This window comes from Mizuhopecten yessoensis, unplaced genomic scaffold, assembly GCF_002113885.1.
Source record: "Mizuhopecten yessoensis strain PY_sf001 unplaced genomic scaffold, ASM211388v2 scaffold4583, whole genome shotgun sequence".
NCBI lineage: Eukaryota > Metazoa > Mollusca > Bivalvia > Pectinida > Pectinidae > Mizuhopecten > Mizuhopecten yessoensis.
In genome coordinates, this window is record NW_018405619.1 from 847,855 (window position 1) to 866,656 (window position 18,802).

The 18,802-nt window shown below is 35.8% G+C and overlaps 1 protein-coding gene across 10 annotated transcripts in view; it reads right to left on the reverse strand.

The window, feature by feature from the left end:
• LOC110449351 overlaps positions 1-18,802 on the reverse strand; it is a 192,367-nt gene that overhangs the window by 41,755 nt on the left and 131,810 nt on the right. For 8 of the 10 annotated variants that reach the window (XM_021496160.1, XM_021496161.1, XM_021496157.1 and 5 more), the window contains 6 exons: positions 17,446-17,592; positions 14,771-16,359; positions 10,069-10,254; positions 6,932-7,147; positions 3,194-3,889; positions 1,338-1,349 (listed from right to left, as the gene is read on the reverse strand). In XM_021496160.1, coding sequence (XP_021351835.1) covers positions 1,338-1,349; positions 3,194-3,889; positions 6,932-7,147; positions 10,069-10,254; positions 14,771-16,359; positions 17,446-17,592 — 2,846 coding nt within the window. The remainder of the gene's footprint in view (positions 1-1,337; positions 1,350-3,193; positions 3,890-6,931; positions 7,148-10,068; positions 10,255-14,770; positions 16,360-17,445; positions 17,593-18,802) is intronic. The other 2 variants (XM_021496162.1, XM_021496158.1) reach the window with 2 other exon arrangements.

Here is an 18,802-nt window from a genome sequence, read left to right on the forward strand (position 1 = left end):
CCCCCCCCCCCCCCCCCGGGCGTATTAAAGGATAAACATGGTAACACATGGAATGGAACTCCTATCAACTGCATTTTGTAATATGAATCTTACTACATTTGCATGTATTATAATTTCTTAATATTTACAAGGGGCCTCACAGATCCCTTATCAACAGTTTTCCCAAACTGAATAATGAATGGTGAACATATATTTCCATATATATACTTTCTAAAGGCGTAAGGGGCCTTAAACATGGTACCCTTTCTCTATCACAGTCTGTAAATCTGACGAAAGTATTGCCTGATCCACACCTGTTTTCAGAAAAAATCACTATCAGTATCGCAGTCATTATTGATTTCAAAGTGTGTACGGGGCACTGTAATGGATCGTTTTTCTGTCTTAAATGAGTGTAGCTGGATTATATACCAGGTTGAATAGTTGAATATTCATTTGTAACTCTGTAAGGGATGGTCCATCTTTTGTTTGTAAATGTGTGTATAAAACAGGAATAGCCAAGGTCGTACAAGGTCGTACAAGGTCGTAAAATACACACTAGATTTTGATGGGTAGGAAGTGTCGACTTCCTATCTAAACTATCGGGTTAGTAAACCACAAGGTCAAAATCTAGTTATACATCTTACACGCTCCAGCTCCTCAATCTCATTAGTTAGAACACATTATACAAACCTGCTAGCATTAGTATAATAGATGTCATTCAGTAAATATCTCTAATTTCTTTAATTCATGCAAACTTTGAAAAAACCTTCAAACAGTTAAAAGTCCTCTTCAACATAGACAAATATTGTAAAATGCATAAGTATTCTACGATTATTATTTAAAATCCACTTCATTCAAGCCAACTAACTATTTGCATACAAACTGCTTGTGATCAAGTACTATGACTTATACATATATGATGCAATGCTATTTTACCTAAACTGATTATTAAATTAAATTGAGTGTGAAGATATTGTTATTTATTTTCAATGATGCAATTCAAGGTCTGGTTTGCCTTTTAGTATTTTCTTTTATATATAGTAATTACAACCTCATGATGAAAAGTTCTTCTTTGACCCGTTCACCCCTAAAGTCACATTTGAACCTTACCAAATCAAAAACGGGGCAGTCCAGTTTTGATATGTAGGGGTGAACGAGTGAAGATATTCATGAGCTATCTACAAGTTCCCTTAATGTGACTAAATTCTAATCAATCTAGCTTTTCTAAATCCAGTATTAGCTATTTCAGGTCATAGGTTTTCTTATTTAGTGACATTCATTTTATGATGAGGATTATTGTAATATCAGCCAATCAAAATTAATAAACAATAAAGTTCTAGCTGTTTAAGGCTACTTACTCCAAGGGCAATCTGGTAAACAAGGGGAGATAATTAACACAATATCAGGGTAAACAACTATGATGAGACCAGTCAAAAGAACACATTACAATATCCATATAAATAGAAACAGCTGCAATGAACTTAAAAATGTAACATCTGACGGAAATATGAGAAGAAATAAATTTATGTAGTATTTGTTGCGTTTATAATGATCTGTAAAAGTCAATAAACACACTGTAACATGACTACATATCCCCATCTGGTACAACGTATTACATACAGGAGCTTATGATATTTTTTATATTGATATATATCCAGCTGTGCAATCTATTGACTTAGTCTAGAAAGGGTCCCCTATATATAAGGAGGAAAACACTGATATTGAATAGAGTAAACAATACACACATGTTTACCGTTCTAATCAGTACTGGGAACAGGTTTCCCTTTCAGAAATACATGTAGAATTACCTGCGCAATCATTTTGTTCCGAGTCATTAGTGCAGCGAATTAATATCCAGGTAAATGGATTTCCTGTGTTTTACAACACTGACTTTCACTACTTACACAATCCTGTGCAGTTTCTAATATACACTAGCATACCATCCCAACATGTACTGTATACACACAATACACCGGTCAACTTGATAGGGGCTTTCCTGTCTGCATGTCACATGACCTACAACTACTGGAGGTCAAAGGTCAAATTGAACTGAGATTTTGTGGTTGTAAAAGTACCTGAATAATAGTCTTTTCCATAAAAGTGGCTATTTACATTGTTGATAAATAGTGGGTGGGTGTGTATTATAGTCAGTTCCAAAATTGCAATGGCAATGTGAATTATACACATGGTCAACTCCTATTAAATTAGCACTCATGTCCTAATGGTCAACAGGAAATGGCCAGAGGTCATCCTCATTATGCCACAGGTTACAGGTCATTTAACTGCTATTAATCTAATTGTAAGGTTTCTCAACACATAAATGTTACTTATAGGGGGTCGTCAACTTTCTCATAACAGCCAGTTACATTTATCAAACAGGTTAATAGGTACCTGTATAAGGCCTCAGAGATACTAATGACCTCTTAAACCTCCAGTTTATACTGACCTCTATCCGACCTCACAGTGATCAGAGCCCCTGAGAGGACCAAGAATCAGACACAAAATTCAAAATGTAAGTTCAAAAACAATTTCTCTTGGAAATCAGACTGATTTTGTAAGGTGAAATTACTATGTGAAATTTCAAATGATACTAATTATAAGAACACCTACACTGCTTTTAGACTTTCCCCCTAAAATATTTAATTATTTAGAAAAAATGAACTCTAATAATTTTGATCACTTGGATGTCTGATTCTTAAGTTCTAAACTAGGGGGAGAAAAGCTAGTAGTAAAATGCAGTCGGGAAATTCTTCATAAAAACTTAGGGGCTGCAATTGCAGGTAGCCAGTCTACACTGACATCAACAGTCACAGCTAAGTCACACTTCTGTCTGACAAATAGCAAAAGCTAAACCTAAATATGCATAACATTTTCACAATTCTAGATGATTACAACAATGATTGGTCTCTTTCTTGTGATATGTAATCTCACATTTCATCAAACATGCAAACCAGGTTTTTTTCTCACCATAATTTCCTGATGACAATTTGTCAGTTTCATCCTTCATAAACCTTACAAACTATGTGCCACATCCCTATTTAGTAACTTCATACTCCCTGTATCCAATACCTCAACCACATGCTACACCGACCCCATAGAAACACAAAAAAAATCATGCTAATGGCAGCTAACATGTACAGCTCCTGAAAGCATTCGTAACAAAACCAACCAATGAAATACCTGCAGCTATCACATGCATATATTGTCTACCCACCTGGAAACGTCCCCCTCATCAGATTCATTGCCTGCTTGTGGTTTCCCCCCATCCTTCTCCTTATCGTCTTCTTTCTCCTCTTTCTTGTAATCTTTCTTCTCCCCGTCTGCCTTTTCCACCCTTTCTTCTGTCCCTTCTGTCCCTTCGTCGCCCATGGTTGCGGCTATTTTTACCTCATCTTCTGTTACGGGTTGTGTCCTTGACCTTTCCCGTTTCTTCCTGTCAATGTATCGCTTTGCCCCACTTGCTGACTTCGACTTCTCTTCAATTTGTTGCTTAAACAAAGAAGCTTTCGCTGATACACTTAGCCTAGCTGGGTCGTCTTCATTCAGATCGGTTTCCAAACTGAGACTTCGTAAACTGTCCGACATTTTGTCCCAGATTTGGGAGTCAACTTCAACGTCAGAAAGAATTCCAGAATCTGTTTTTGAATCCCGATTTCCGTTACTATCCTTTTTAGTTCTGAAGGTCACAAGTTCACCTGTTTGACCTTCTGGAATGGCGCTCAATTCTGCTGCAGTTATTGGAAGTGTTTTGTGTCGATCTTTTCTCGACTTTTTCGGTTTTAAACGATGATACGGATGAGGAAACTCAGTCTTTTTGGTGGGAAGTGATTTTGGTTTTTGGTGTTGCTGGAACACATTTGTTGATGCTTTACGAAGCACTTCGGCACGAAATGCTCTCACCGATTCTAAACTGTAAGCAGTTAGGGAGAAAGAAAACAACAAAATAAATATATACATACAAAAACAACATCTAACATGCAACATCTGGGGAAACAGAAATGAAATGAAAAATTAAGCATGGATAACCAATTCCAGAGAAATGTCAGAAGTTGAGTTTGATAGAACTGATGTTTGATACGGCGGCCATATTTGATCAAAGTTGTGTGTTTTAATTAACTGATTCTAATTCGTGAAAGAGTCATAATTTCAGTTCATCGATTTTCATCAAATGTCCATTAGTACTGAAACAAGAGGCCCATGGGCCTTAACGGTCACCTGATATATTTATACAGAGAGTTGATTTTGTTTTTAACACGAACAGAAATATTATTCAGTGACAAAAAACAATAAAACCACCTTATTCAATATCTAGCATACAGATTTAAAACTAAAAAGTATTTGAAACTAGCACCTCTGATTCTAAACAAGAAAAAATAAAGAAATTTTAGCACACTGACTCCTTTGGGCCCCACCCTACAGCCCTTGGGGGTAGGGCTGGCTCAAACTTTTCAAAGTATCAAACTGACAACTCAGGGTTATAATTCAAATCAAGTTATTAACATGTAATATTCAAAGTAGCATTTGCCATTATAAACCATAATAAATTTTGCCCCCCTCCCCCTCCCTCCTTCCCCAGGGGGTAAACATGAGCCCCTAGGGTCATAAACCTTAAGACCCTTCCATCTATGAAGAGTGTTTGATTCTACCATATCTGGGTCTTTGAGAAGATTTTTTTTTTGAAATTTCAGTCAATTCAACCCTTTTTTGCCCCACCCAGCAGCCCTGGGGGGTCAGGCAGGGCTTATATGTGCATACCATCAAACTGCTATCCAATACTGATAGTGCTAACTCAAATTGAATTACTTCCAATGAAAATTAAACAAATGTTGGTCCAAAATGTGATTTCCCTATATAAACTATAGTAAAGTTTACCCCCTCCCCAGGGGTAAACGTGAGACCCCAGGGTAAAAAAAATCACAATTTTGGTAGAGCACCTTAAGACCCTTCCATCTATGAAGAGTGTTTGATTCTACCATATCTGGGTCTTGAGAAGAAGATTTTTGAAATTTCAGTCAATTTGATCCTTTTTGGCCCCGTTCCTCAGGCCCCTGGGGGCCGGGGACCAAACCGGCAACTATTTTTGTTGACCTTTGGCCATGGAAGGTTTCTGCAAAATTTCATTGAAATTGGTTCAGGGGTTTTGGAGAAGAAGTCTATTTCAGGTACATGACTTTTGACATTAAAGAAAGACGTCATCTCAAAAATATTTTCTGAACTTCAATAAAAAAATCTGACAACTTCCAAAAGCTATTTATACCAGATGACTCATTAAATTCTGGTTATTCTACTTTGTTTTAATTGAAACAGAACTTTGAATTAGAAATTAAAGTAAGTCATTTTAATAACTTTTATCATTCTTTTCCACAGACCAAACGTCAAACAATAACAGAATACAAGAAAGATCGTGTAGTAATCTAGCAAAATGACTCGAGCCATTCAGGGTCATGAACCGAACCTTGAATATCTCATAAGAGTTAATTGTAAAACTGTGCTTACCCTTAGAAGTTCTCCAAGAGATCAAACTTTTATCCAAGAACATTTTACTCCACCCCATCCCTGACTATATAATCAAGGTATACACCACACAGAAACTGGTGACAATAATCAAGGTATACCACACAACAACTGGTGACAATAATCAAGGTATACCACACAGCAACTGGTGACAATATAAGTCATAGCTCTATTTATAGCTCCTACTCAAAACGAAAATATAATGTTTCATTCAGAATGAAAGATATATACCCATGTACTCGAATGATGTAATCATTGAAGGGCATGATGAGGCAGAATTAGAAAGAAATCAACATCGTTTACAACAGTTATAAAAAGGTAGCTGAAATGATTGGAACGCCATGTATATATACAAACAAAGCTAAGATCTTAACAGACATAAATACACACACCCACAACACAAAGAGGAAGCATTTAACATCTATTATAGTTTCAAATTTGTTTATCGTGACAAAAAATGTTTTCAATGTTACTTGGTTGAATGGATACCTGGTAATTAGTTTAATTTTTTGTTATTGCTTTTTTAATACTACAAATCTTAAGTTTGTGGGTGTTTATTTTGTTAAATACTGTAAAGATGTGCTGAATAAAATAAAACTAGTCATATTACTAAATCAACACTGACACCATATGTAAAGCAGATATTTTAAGATTTAAAGCGATGTGATGAGGGAGGTAAAACATGTTTTTGATACCGGAGAAAATCGCCTGATAAAATCTGGGCAGCGTTTTATTTCTGAAAGACTTCTGGGATGATAAGTAAAGGGTGTCAGCTAACATAAGGTGTGTGACCCTGATTTTATGGTCAGTGAGTTCTGACAAATCTATGTCACACGGAAGCTTGTCAAACAGCCTTAGTGTCTGGGGGCATTTCTATTCCACCAGAGGATGAAACTTTAACCAGACAATATTGTTAACACATGCCTGACCACAGTAATTCCAGTGTCATCTGAAACTCGTACGCTATCCTTGATCAGGTTTGTCACTGAACGTCAATTCAGATTAAAATAGATGTACACACCGTAGACAACATATTGAGCCCAATTGGTATATAATACTGTATGACTTGTTAGCAGTTTATGATTTTATAACCATCACTGGTCAATTAATATCAGACCATTTTGTGTCAATTTTTTTCTCTCCAATTTTCAATTTCCAACTCGAGGGGTCTTTTTTTGCAACGTAGTTTGATATAACATCTGTTTCATGAAAGAAACTCATTTTGATAAATCATAATTATTATCAAATGTATGATAACTAAACTACTTTTATTGATGAAGTAATGCAAAACTTTTAAACAAACTTAAGATTTCCAAAACGGTTTCTGTCATGAAATATTATATCTTATTACATTTACTAACACCTTTGATTACCAATAAAAACATGCGTAACAAAAACACAGAGGATAACCTGACCAATCAGAATCCAGGGCACCTACCTATCAGCCTCCTGGATTTCCTCCAAAGTGACTGGCTGTGTGCGTCGCCTCCAGTCATCCCGTTTGCTATCCTGGAATTGTTTGCGTTTTGACGTCACAGATTTGCCTTTGTCAGCCAGACTACTCAGTTTTTCCATCAAGAGCTCCCCCGATACGGAAGGCTGATCAGACGAAAAGTCAAAGCTTGCAGAAGTCTTTGGAGTGAGACTTTCTCCCCTGGAAATCAAATTCATATTGTAGGCGTAATATATATGTGAGGTAGTGTATACCCTTAAATATGTTAAATGATTAAGAAATTCACAAATTTCCAGGTGTCTTTCATGCCATCAGTTTTATTTTTGTAATACAGTTTAGCTTTATAAATCATCTAGCCCTCAAAATCTGTTTGTCCCAATATTCAGTCAGAAAAATTTCAATTTCTCTGTCTAAAATAAAACTTTCCACAGATTCACAAGTACATAGTAGTTTATATTCAGTTTCAGTTTCTGAAAAATTGCTTTTGGAAAAAAATATTTAAAAGACCGACCCATTTCTTTTTCATGTAAAATAACCCGTAAACAAAGGTTAATTATTTCAAAATTCAAGACATTGAAATCATGAATTGTTACGGGGAAACAAATCTTTGAGTTAAGCCCCGCAGTATTGCACTACTAGAAGCCCTAAATATAGATCAGATAGATCATCTAGTACAGGTTGCCACATGCCATCAAATAAACACGAGTATTAACGACCAACAACCTTCCTGACGAATGCCGCCATGTACAGAACGCTCCAGACTTGTTATTAATCTTTTACGATTATAAACAAACATATATCAGCCGTTGTAATTATGATTTGTACAACTCCAGGGTTTCTTCGTCCAACCCCTGCAGATTTAAGATTAGCATTAAGTGAATGCAAATATTTTATCTACAATTATCTCCAAAGGTATTAAAACTCCTATCTAAAATTTCAAGTACAAAATTTACGAATTTTAAGTTATCATCTTTTAGAATGTTTTTTTTTTTTTTTTTAACCGATATCTCATTTTTGAAAATTGAATCAAATTACTGGTTATGCTAACGAACGTTTCAATAAAGTTTTGCCCAATGAACAGAGCAATATGATGAAAATTCTATTGTAAATTATTAGTTACTTTAAACTTTTGATGCTTGTATCCTTACATACTTACATATATTGGTCATTATCTTAGCAAAACAAAAAGCGTAACCACATTTTTATAATAAACTTTATTTCTTTCCTTACATATGTGTACTTTTTCATGTTAAAAAAAATATTAGCAACATAAAAACCAAAAGAATTTGACAACAGACATAACCTTTAACTCATTCACCCCTGAAATAGCATAATGAACTATTCCAACATTTGAATTGGAAGAGTTCAAATGTGTCTTCAGGGGTAAATGAGTTTATAATATTCTCCTTATTTTTAAGTACTGGTAATAATGCTGTAAGTGATAAACTAACATGTCTTTTGTTCTCATTGTACAAAAACTAATACACATTTGTTTTGAATTTGAAAACAACTTTTATAATAAACATGAATTTGTCTCTAGAATTTCTTTTGAATTAGAGACTGTTTCGTTTTATGAAAAAAGAATTCTGACCAAGAATATTCTGACTGCATAGAAAGTTTTCATTAGAGAAACTTTAAAGCTAACAATGCATGCTCTGATCTTCCAGGCACGGAAAATTTCTACCCATTTTATATACCCATACTCATCCTTAAATATCATACATCAAAGTTAGTAACCTTGGGTCTGGTCCTATATATAACATAAATAATAAGTAAACACGGAATATTTCTACCCATTTTATATACCCACACTCATCCTTATCATACATCAAAGTTAGTAACAGAGTCAGATAAGCCGGAGAAACTAGTCCCAACTACAAATATATCAGGCCTCTTAAATACCACGATATACAATAAAGGTCCCATTATCTCTCCATCTTTTATCTCAGGGGGAAAACATGTGCAAGGAAAATGTAAACAAGTTGTTCACAGACAAAGCTAGTAAATGTCTTTAAGCTATTCATTGTATAATTTTTATATATTCTGCCATTGCCAGTGGGAAATTACACTGTTAGTCAGACATGGCTGTTTTGTTCTCAATAAACTTCATACCCCCTGGGTTGTAATTGACTGGTCCAAATCAATGATTTAGACTATGCCATGATCCAATATAGGGAGCAGAGGATTAATACATTTATTTCTGCACCTAAAGATCTTCATGTGGTAAACATTTAAAATATTTATAGCGACATTTGTCCAAATAATTATGAATAATTTATGAAAGGATTAAAAGCATATTACTCTTTAAGAAATGATTAAAACATAAAAAAAAAATTCGAGGGGAAAACAGAGTTTTTGTGCAGCTTTATCGTAGCATGTTAAGAAATATAGCAAACTTCCCTATAATGGACGTCCTATCATTCCCATCATAACGGGAAACTTTCAGAGTTGCACTTAAATCCTCCTGAAATGTATATATTACTGATCCTATCAGAGAGACAGGTTCACACTTGATTTAATCAAGGCACATCCTGAACTGTCATGAATACATACATACAAATAACTCTTCATTTCAATTAGAGTCGGCAGACTACACCCATATGTAAACAACCATGGATTTGTACTGGTATATCAAAAGTTCGATTCAGGCCACCAAAAATTGAGCAGACAACAATCTTCCATGTCCACGTTTAAAAAAAAAGTGTTAACCTTATTCCAGTCCTCCTTGATGACTTCCTGTTCAAATTTCATCCTGGTATTTTAAGATGTGATAAATATATATGTGTTCAAGTTACAGAAGAGTGTTCCCTGACCAGTTATGGGGATTTTTCGTATATAATTACCTCCCTTTGTGAGTAGATCTTTGGTGTTTGGTCATATACGTCTTTAAATATACTAAACATCCAACAGTATACTGTTACAAGGCAAATCACTTTGCACAAGAAGTTTTACCCTATCCTTCTGTAGTATTTGACAAACATTTTTATTTAACTCATTCACCCCTGAAGACACATTTGAACTCTTCCAATTCAAAGGTTGGAATATAGTTCATGATGGAGTTTCAGGGGTGAATGAGTTAACACAGAAGTTGCGTACCTTTGAGGGACACCAGAGTTACTTACCTTTTAAATGAGAACTTTGGGGTGGTGGTACCAGATTTAGTCTTGGGAGTTACAGGACATGACTTTATTTCCTCCAGACGAGTCTGCATGTTATAAATCCTCTCTGCCATGGACACACCTCTGGGCTGGCGTGTAGTGTCATTTTCCTCGTCGTCAATGCTATCTCCACGATGTTTACGTTCACGTCTGCCAAAAAAGACAAATTTAAGTGTTTTTTATATATTCTGATAGCAATGACTTCTTGAAGATATGTAAAAAGTTGTTTTGTTTTTACTGAACCTAGCGTACTTGTACTTTACACCTTGAGAAATTGTTCATTTTTAATTTTGACAGCGATATATGCACGAATACATTTATATCTCAAGAGAAAACAAGAGAAGAAATGGAGTCTAGATGAAGTGTATGAGAAAGTAACAGTGCCACATGCACATGTTGTTGAAAAATATTTCTGTTCTATCCAACTCTTAAAAATACCATGTTAAATACATACAGCATCTTAAAGAAGTGACAAAATGACAAAAATGTTTACAATTGTGTCAAAACTAATCAAATGTTGATTTGGAAAAATTGAAAACTAATTTTTGTAAGTAAAGGAAATCACACACCATCACAGGATTTCAATGAATCTTAAATAAAAGGGGACAAAAATATTGTCATCCTTTATCAGCATAACTGTTAGTCAACTCTATCTTAAGTACGATACCCTTTTTGACACCTTGATCTAGTAAAGTCCCCACATTCACAACCTGCATCTTTTACCTGAAGTTGCACAATCCTGGTATAAAGACACTATGTACCTCATACAAAAACTTAGGACCAGTCTGGGAGGATGGAATTATATTTTACCACAGCAACAACAACAGAAGATGTTAGCTCTGAAATGTACATCTCTCCATCAGCTGATAAACTGAGAATCATACACCTTTTGCCAAACCAGCCTTGCAGGAAGGGGCCCCCACATGGGTAATACAAATGTCCGGGGAACAAATCTGGTCCTATGGGACATGGCATCTACAGGAATATAATACAACTGGCTTTGAAAAGGGGCCGAATGGGGAATTATAAACATCCAGGGAATAATGCTGTCTTACAAAGGGGCACCACAAAGGGGCCAGTGGTTTGGTCTCTTCTTCATTCACATAAGGAACTAATCTCCTAGTATGAAGCCATGATTTATTGTGCTGAGGTTTTGCTATCAACATTTGCATGTCCACTGATCGAAGGGCAAATCTTACTGAATGTCCAGTGAATGAATTTAGTCTTTCAGTCCACATGGGTCCAGTGATCACAAAGAGATTGAGATTGTTCAGCTTTTCTAAGGAGATATAGAGCACACTTGATTCAGGGATACGAGTATCTCACACCTTAACGTACTTGCTCACAAATTTGAAACGTAACAGTGAGTTTACTAGAATTCGACAATCCTTTTCGCTCCAAGTATATCAAAAACTAAAATGTACAAGTTATGGGACCCAAATGATACCTCTCAAATAAAGTAGATACAATTCTGGCGGTACATTTCTAGACAGTTTTCAAAATACTTCATTTGAAAATTTGACTTCATGTATGACTATACAAACTAATAACTTGATACAACTGTGTAGTAGCTGAACAGCAGAAGATGATCAGGTTGGTCACCTTAGTAAATTTAGTTCAGGTTCATTTATAACGAGGACCTTGATCTCTTTGATGTTACAAAAAATACTATTTCTTTAGAATACAAACAAATTTTGAAAAAAAAGTTCTCTCAAATATAGTCACGTTAATTTTTTTATACAATAGAATTTTGGTCAACAAATATGAAAAATTTGAAATTGCATTACCTGTTTTACTCTAAACTGTAAATCTTTCAGAGTCAAACAGCAGTCAAAGAAATGTTTTTCCTGTAGCAATATGACTTACGCAGTACCCAATATCAATTAAGTATAAGAAATGTTGATCTGTAACAGATTTTGATGGACAACAACTGGTCATTCTGTTTCTACAATTCTGATGGGAGGGGCTCCTGAGAGGGACTGGAGGAGCAGAATGTTAATTGTACAGACAGAGTCGCGGCCGTGACTGATGTAAGGAAGGACAGTTAGTACACGGAGCATGTATAGTTCTCAGTTCTACACAACAACAACCAGAAACGGGCTGATGAGGTGAAAACAGACGGAAAATTCATCAAAACCTGACGGGCAAAACATAAATAGTTTAGATGGTTACATCTACTGTGTTGTTGTGCGTCACAGAAATTAAGAATAATGTCCCCTTCGTATGCCTCAAAGGATACAAAGTATGAATCAAGGAGGCATTGCATAATTTGTACATCAACTTGGTAAAGATATGAAAAATATGTAATAAGATCTGCATCTCTCGTAGACCAGCAGACAATACAACATAATACGATCTAGACTTCACACTCAGTATATATACCTTCCACAAAATATATGTAATATTAATTCTATAGCGTACAGAGCTGGTACAAGACATAATTCTTTGAGGGAAACATTCTGATATATCACCTGATTATACATAATAAATACAAACCTAAAGGATTTGATGAAATTGTACCATATAATTAAAAAGTTGAACCCCCAGTGAAATCTTGATAATTAGCATCAAAACTGACTTTTGTGTGCTGAGAGGGTAACAATGAATGACTTGCATTTTGTGAGATTTCTATATTCAAGGTAATTTACATGAAAGTTTACTGCAGATTCAAATATATGAGGATCTTACAATATTTATTCATACGTAATTATACAAGTGTTAACTGTATCAGGAATATACCTGTATTCTTAACCCTACACTGCTACTACTGGAGTACAATTATATGAAATAATCTTACAGTATTTTTTTTTCCCTGATTTGTAATCATTAGTATTGGTACCAGACTGTGACTCTTTGGATGATAACCACCCCTCCGTCCAAGTTTGTGACTTGTGATCTTTACAGTCCATGTGGGGAGTCATATACCCAGAACTGCCAGTTCCCCCCATAATAATAGGCCCCAACTAGCATTGCCAGCTCCCTGTGGTGACCCCCACTGAAATTGCCAGTTCCCCTTGGTGAGCCCCACTATCTTTCTGAGGTAACTGTCATGTCCACTATCACAGTACAAGCTTGGTACAATATTTTTGGATATTTACATGTGTGACCTATAGACAGTCACCTGCCAGCTGGAGTGCAGCATCCCAAACTACCTTACACATGTAACACATGTTGTTAATTAGGTCTGTTGTCGGTGACCTGTTGTCAACACACAGGCATTCTGTCCTGACCTTCACCTGCCAACACCTCTAGTGATTAACATCTCTGTTTATGTACACACCTGTCAAATCTCGTTACTATCCTCCCCCAACATAAGACCTATATACATATCACATTATAGTATAGAGCAATTTGCGTAGATCCTTTCTTGGTGCTTCCAGGATGCAAAATGTGCATCCAAAAAATTGCTATACATTACTAGAAATACTGTTTTACAGTTAGTGATATTTTAAGAAAACTTTACAGACGGGTTTTTTTCCTCAACAATTTTTAATATCACTCAACACCTGTTTCAGGAAAACTCCTACCTGATATTTAAATCTAAATTGAATTATAAAACACATTTTTTCAGTTATAAGGTATGAAATATTGTCCCAGCATAATTTTCCTTACATATTTTTACTGTGAAAAATGATTTGGTTTCTCACCAAAACCACATTGTGTTGGATTGTAACAATTAAAGTATCACAAGTAAAAAAAAAAAAAAACCTTTTTTTTCTTTTCATTCCAATACAATTTACATTTTTTGACATTTTCTACATTTTTGTAGATCTTATTTCTGATGGAGATTTGCAAATTTTTCACCATGAGTTTTTTTTCATCAGCAATTGACAGAGTACACGACACTGCACAATTTTGTATTATTTAACTTATTCCAGAAATGAAAACCATTCTTTACATAGCCCAAACAATTATTTGGAAGTTTAGGTTTAATATGTAAAGTGAACAAGAGTTGCTTCCCTTAGTCTGCAATGTTTTAAATTTAAATTCAAACATAGATAGTAACTGGTATACAATATCAAACTAGCATTACAGGAAAACCTGCAGGGTTGATCAAGGTCAGACTGGATAGGAATATCAAACACAAAGACAAGAGGGGCCTAATTAACAGTAACGAAACCTCCCCTATACACACGCCCTCGATGTCTTGGCAAGGCGACATTATATACTGGTGTGATCTCATACAATGACATCATCCGTACTGAACGTGTGTATATACCAACACGACAAGACTCCCTCGTACTAAGTATAGAGCACAGACCATCAATCTGACATTATCTTTTTTATATTCCTAATACAAGTTCAACTTGTGTTCACTCTTACATCTTTTTGCAATTATACCTCTTTTTAATACTGTAAACTGGGAAATGTTTGCTGCGGTTTAATTTTTGCCTTTTTCACCCGTAATGAAGGCAAATTTATCATTACAGCAGACATTATAGTAAACAACATATATAAAAATTGAAACTGGGTGAATATGGATTTTACCGGCGAAAGTTTGACTGAGCGAAAATTTCCCGTTAAACATGTATTTATCTTTGATCTTTATCATATTACCACTATGATAAACCTCGGCGATTGAGTCAAAATCCCCGAAATTCCCTTCTGCTCTCCTTATTAAATTATAAATTGTAAGAGAAACTACTTAACCTGTGGAAAAGCTTACCTATAGGTTTCCTTGATATCCTCCGTGACAGAGATGGCCATCGTGTCTCCTTCATCCTCCTCGTCGCCTTCCTGAGCCCGACGCCGCTCCAGGATACTTGCCAGTTCTACGTCTACAATTACACCTGAAGTCTGTTTCAGCGAAGGCGTTCGTTTTAATATTCCTCTTAGTTTTTGTTCAGATATATCCACTTTACCTAAAGACTGTGTCCTTTTTAATGAAAATGAGGTCGACGGCTGAATCTTTTTTCCAGCTGATGAGACACGGTCTCTGAAAGGAGATAGCCTCCCCTCTATATCCCCGTCTGTAGTTTCCCTTTTGGGGCCCTCTATGACAGCTTTCACCATTGGCTTTGAGATCTCCTTCGACTTTTCAATGGCTGCCCTATGTATGACCTTCGCGGTGACCTTTTTAGCGGCAGGTTGTTCTTGCGGTGGTACCACTTTGTCACTGCTAGGTAATGCAGTATCTCTCTGAACCGAGCTGATAAACTGAGCAACATCAGCTGGGCTTTCCACGTGTAATGTACTCAAAGACGAGGTCAGTTTTTGATCACTAGATTGAAATTGTAAATCCCCACTTGATTCACATATATGGTCCATTTCTGCTGTGACCCTGCCAAGGACAGCAAGACTTGTATCAATGGCTGAAATATCCATTCGGACCGTACTCTCCCCGTCTGGAGATCCCCTTTCCATTTTGATGATATCTTCTATCGCCCTGGATGATACTTTATTAATGTCCTGTTGAGATTTTGGTTGAGATAATGAACCCTCCCCTGATATGACCTTTGAACTTTGTACAGATGATATGAATTTTGTTTGAGATATGTCAGACTTACTAGGCTGAACCACTGACTTCTCTGACAGAGTCATGTGACTTGGCGCTAGCACCTCAGTTGCCATGACGTCCATTTCTTTCCGCCTGGAATTCAAGATGGCTGCCACTTCTGTGTCTACAATATTTTCACTGACACCAGGTACGTATTTCCTTGATGAATCTTTCTCAACACTTTTATCAGTAATTTTCTCTCTCTCTAGTTGTTCACCTTCCCGTTGCTGAACCGTCACAACTTCCTGTCTCTTACTGAGAACGGCCGCCAACTCTGGCGACGGTTTGTCCATATGCTCATTCCAAGCATCATCAGATTTTTCAGCAGCCACCGCAAGAAGTGGAACCCTCTCTGTGGGGCTAGGACTATGCCTCCTCATGAAATCTGACTTAAAACTCCCTGATCTTTGAACTGTGGATATTCCACGCCCTTCAGGTACAGGGCTATTACGCACACGGAGGCTTTGAGTTCGTTCAGGTGTACGACGTGACCTCTCCGTGTTCGACTCATCACTACTTGTTACGGCACAAGCTTCCTGTCTGCGTAGACTAAACTTACGTCTTGGTGAAACTGGGGCTGGCTCAGACTCGGAACTAGACTGTTCCGAGCTGGAGAACTTTTGTAGAAGGGACGAGAAGTCTTTTTGTCTAGCGATTCGTTTTGGTGATTTGTTGATATCCTCCACTTGTTTGTTAGTAACACTGTTGTCACGGGAACGATCACTTTCACTAGAAAACATGGAAATTCCGGAGGATACCTACAAAGAGACAACCACAATGAAAGGTATATACAAACTGTTCTCTTGATCAAAACGTGATATGACATTTAATTTCTATAATTCAATGAATCTTACAAATTAAACAGTTATCTAATTTGCATAAATCAATGAAATAATTAATCAAATAAACCAATCTGAAGCATTAAAACTTTTCCACAGGGGAGATAAGGATAAATGAGATAAATTAACAAGAGTACCGTGGGCGGACCAATACACACCCGTCGAATACCATATAGTGTTATATACTTTCTTACATTGAAATAAGATCTCCATCATTCTAAGAGTGGTTACCTGACATGCCATAAAAAATGTAGGAGAAAATCTCTGGACAAAAAATCAACTACTGAAATGAACAAAGGGCAATAACTTGTGCAAAAATCATCGGATCAAAATTCTTTTCAAGGAAATACAACAATATATCAATATATCATGATTATTTAGCCTTCTAAGTATCAAAGAAATCCGTCCAAAAATGTAGATGAAATCGTAAAAAAATGAATAAAAAAATAAATAAAAAAATAAAATATGAACTTATAATCAAATACCGAAAAAATATTTTCACTAAAACAGGAAAATTCAAAAGCAAGAATTAGATTTCAAACTTATTTGTAAAGTTTGCACTGTGTGTAAATATCCCGACTTGCAGTATGTTTTTTGTAAGTTTCAAGCTGGGAGTAACTATTCTTCTGATTTTCTTATACAAACCCCTGAAACAGAACTTGTGCAAACAGGTGCAATACAGCGTATTGCCATATATCTGTATGCATCAGTTCAAATACTTTTCCCTTCAACCAACAATCAATGACATTTAAAAAAAAAAAAAAAATCATGTCAATTAACATAAAGAATCCATCAAGAATTCAAGTCTCATGCAAACCTCTTTCAGACCTGACCGCTTAGCACCTTTGCCCTTTGCCCCTTAACCTCTTTCCTTATGCCTGCAATCATTTGGATCTTGACCACTGACAGAATTTTTGACGACTTCTGAAATTGCAGGACACCTGAAATGTTTGATCTTCACTCGTAGCATGATGAGGATACAGAGAACCTCGTTATAGTACTTACCTTTGACGGTATATTGAATCGTGACGGCAGCAGTTTGTCGAGGACAGAAGACCTAGGCTGAGCATGCTCGTCGGTGTGAGAATTAGACGGACGTGCACTGTTAAGGCCATGCTGGGGTGTGTGGAGGGGATAGCGCGAGGAAACGCCCTGTGAATGGGGAGGGGCAAAATAGAACTCAAAATCAACACACACAATTTGTTATACGGGGGGCATATCATAAACAACATTAAAGTCATACTGAAAAACATATGTATTGTATCTACAATGTTATAGCCTAGCTTTCCCAGTGATAAGCCCATGCTCACAGGTAAGCCCGACCCCTTTTTACATCAGATTGTATAGATTATGGACTTTTATAATGGGTCAAATTTATCCTGTTGACTTTTTCAAAATCTCTCACGGCCTATGTAATTGAGACAATTTTTTATTACTGTTCCCCTTTAAATTTTGTCCTTAAATAACCCAAACTTTGGCAAATTTTCACTTAAATTGATCCGAAATGAAAACTTTGGCAAATTTTCCATTTGATTGATCCGAAATTAAAACTTATCTGATTCAAGCAACTGACAAGTCTTGATCAATTTTGTAAGTATTCATACTATCCATCCATTAAAAATAGTTACTGAATATATCTGATCTGCCTTTAAATATTTTCTCTTTTCTAGAAAATGATGGTTACACCTATAACTATTAGTTATCTTACTTAGATAATCCACACACATGCACATTCCGAAAAATGAAATGTTGATGAAAAATTTCACTCAATTAAATTATCTCAATTTTTTCTCCAAAAAATCTGTTCAAACATTTTGAATACACATTTATTTCTACAGAGAATCAATTCATTGAAAATAAGAGCAACGCAGGGGGACGGGGAAATTGTTGAAAAGTCATTACAAAAGTCAAGGAGTCGAGGACAAATGATGCGAACAAATTATTTAACGATTTCACAACAACAACCCAAACACGAGATAGGAAAACGTGTCAATGTGAATGAAAGGTCGAAACAGGGATAAAATCAGATCGTAACTAAACATAACAGGTAGCATGTAGGCTTTCAGGAAAAAGAGGGAGACATTAATCATATCTTTATGATTACTTTTCCTCGTTTTCGATTTATTTTTTGTCAATTCAATAAGTTTTTCATTATCTTTACAATGATTTCTCCTTGGTTTCTATTTAGTTTTTATCCAATTTAGTTTTAGCTGTTTTTTTCTGTTTTTATCCAGCTACATGAAATGCTGAAAACAGGAAGGGAAATTTCTTGTCACAAATAAATTACAATTTAAAATGAAGTATACGAATTAGAATGTTTTAACGTGAAAACTTAAGATATTCTCAAACAAGGTTCTATTAC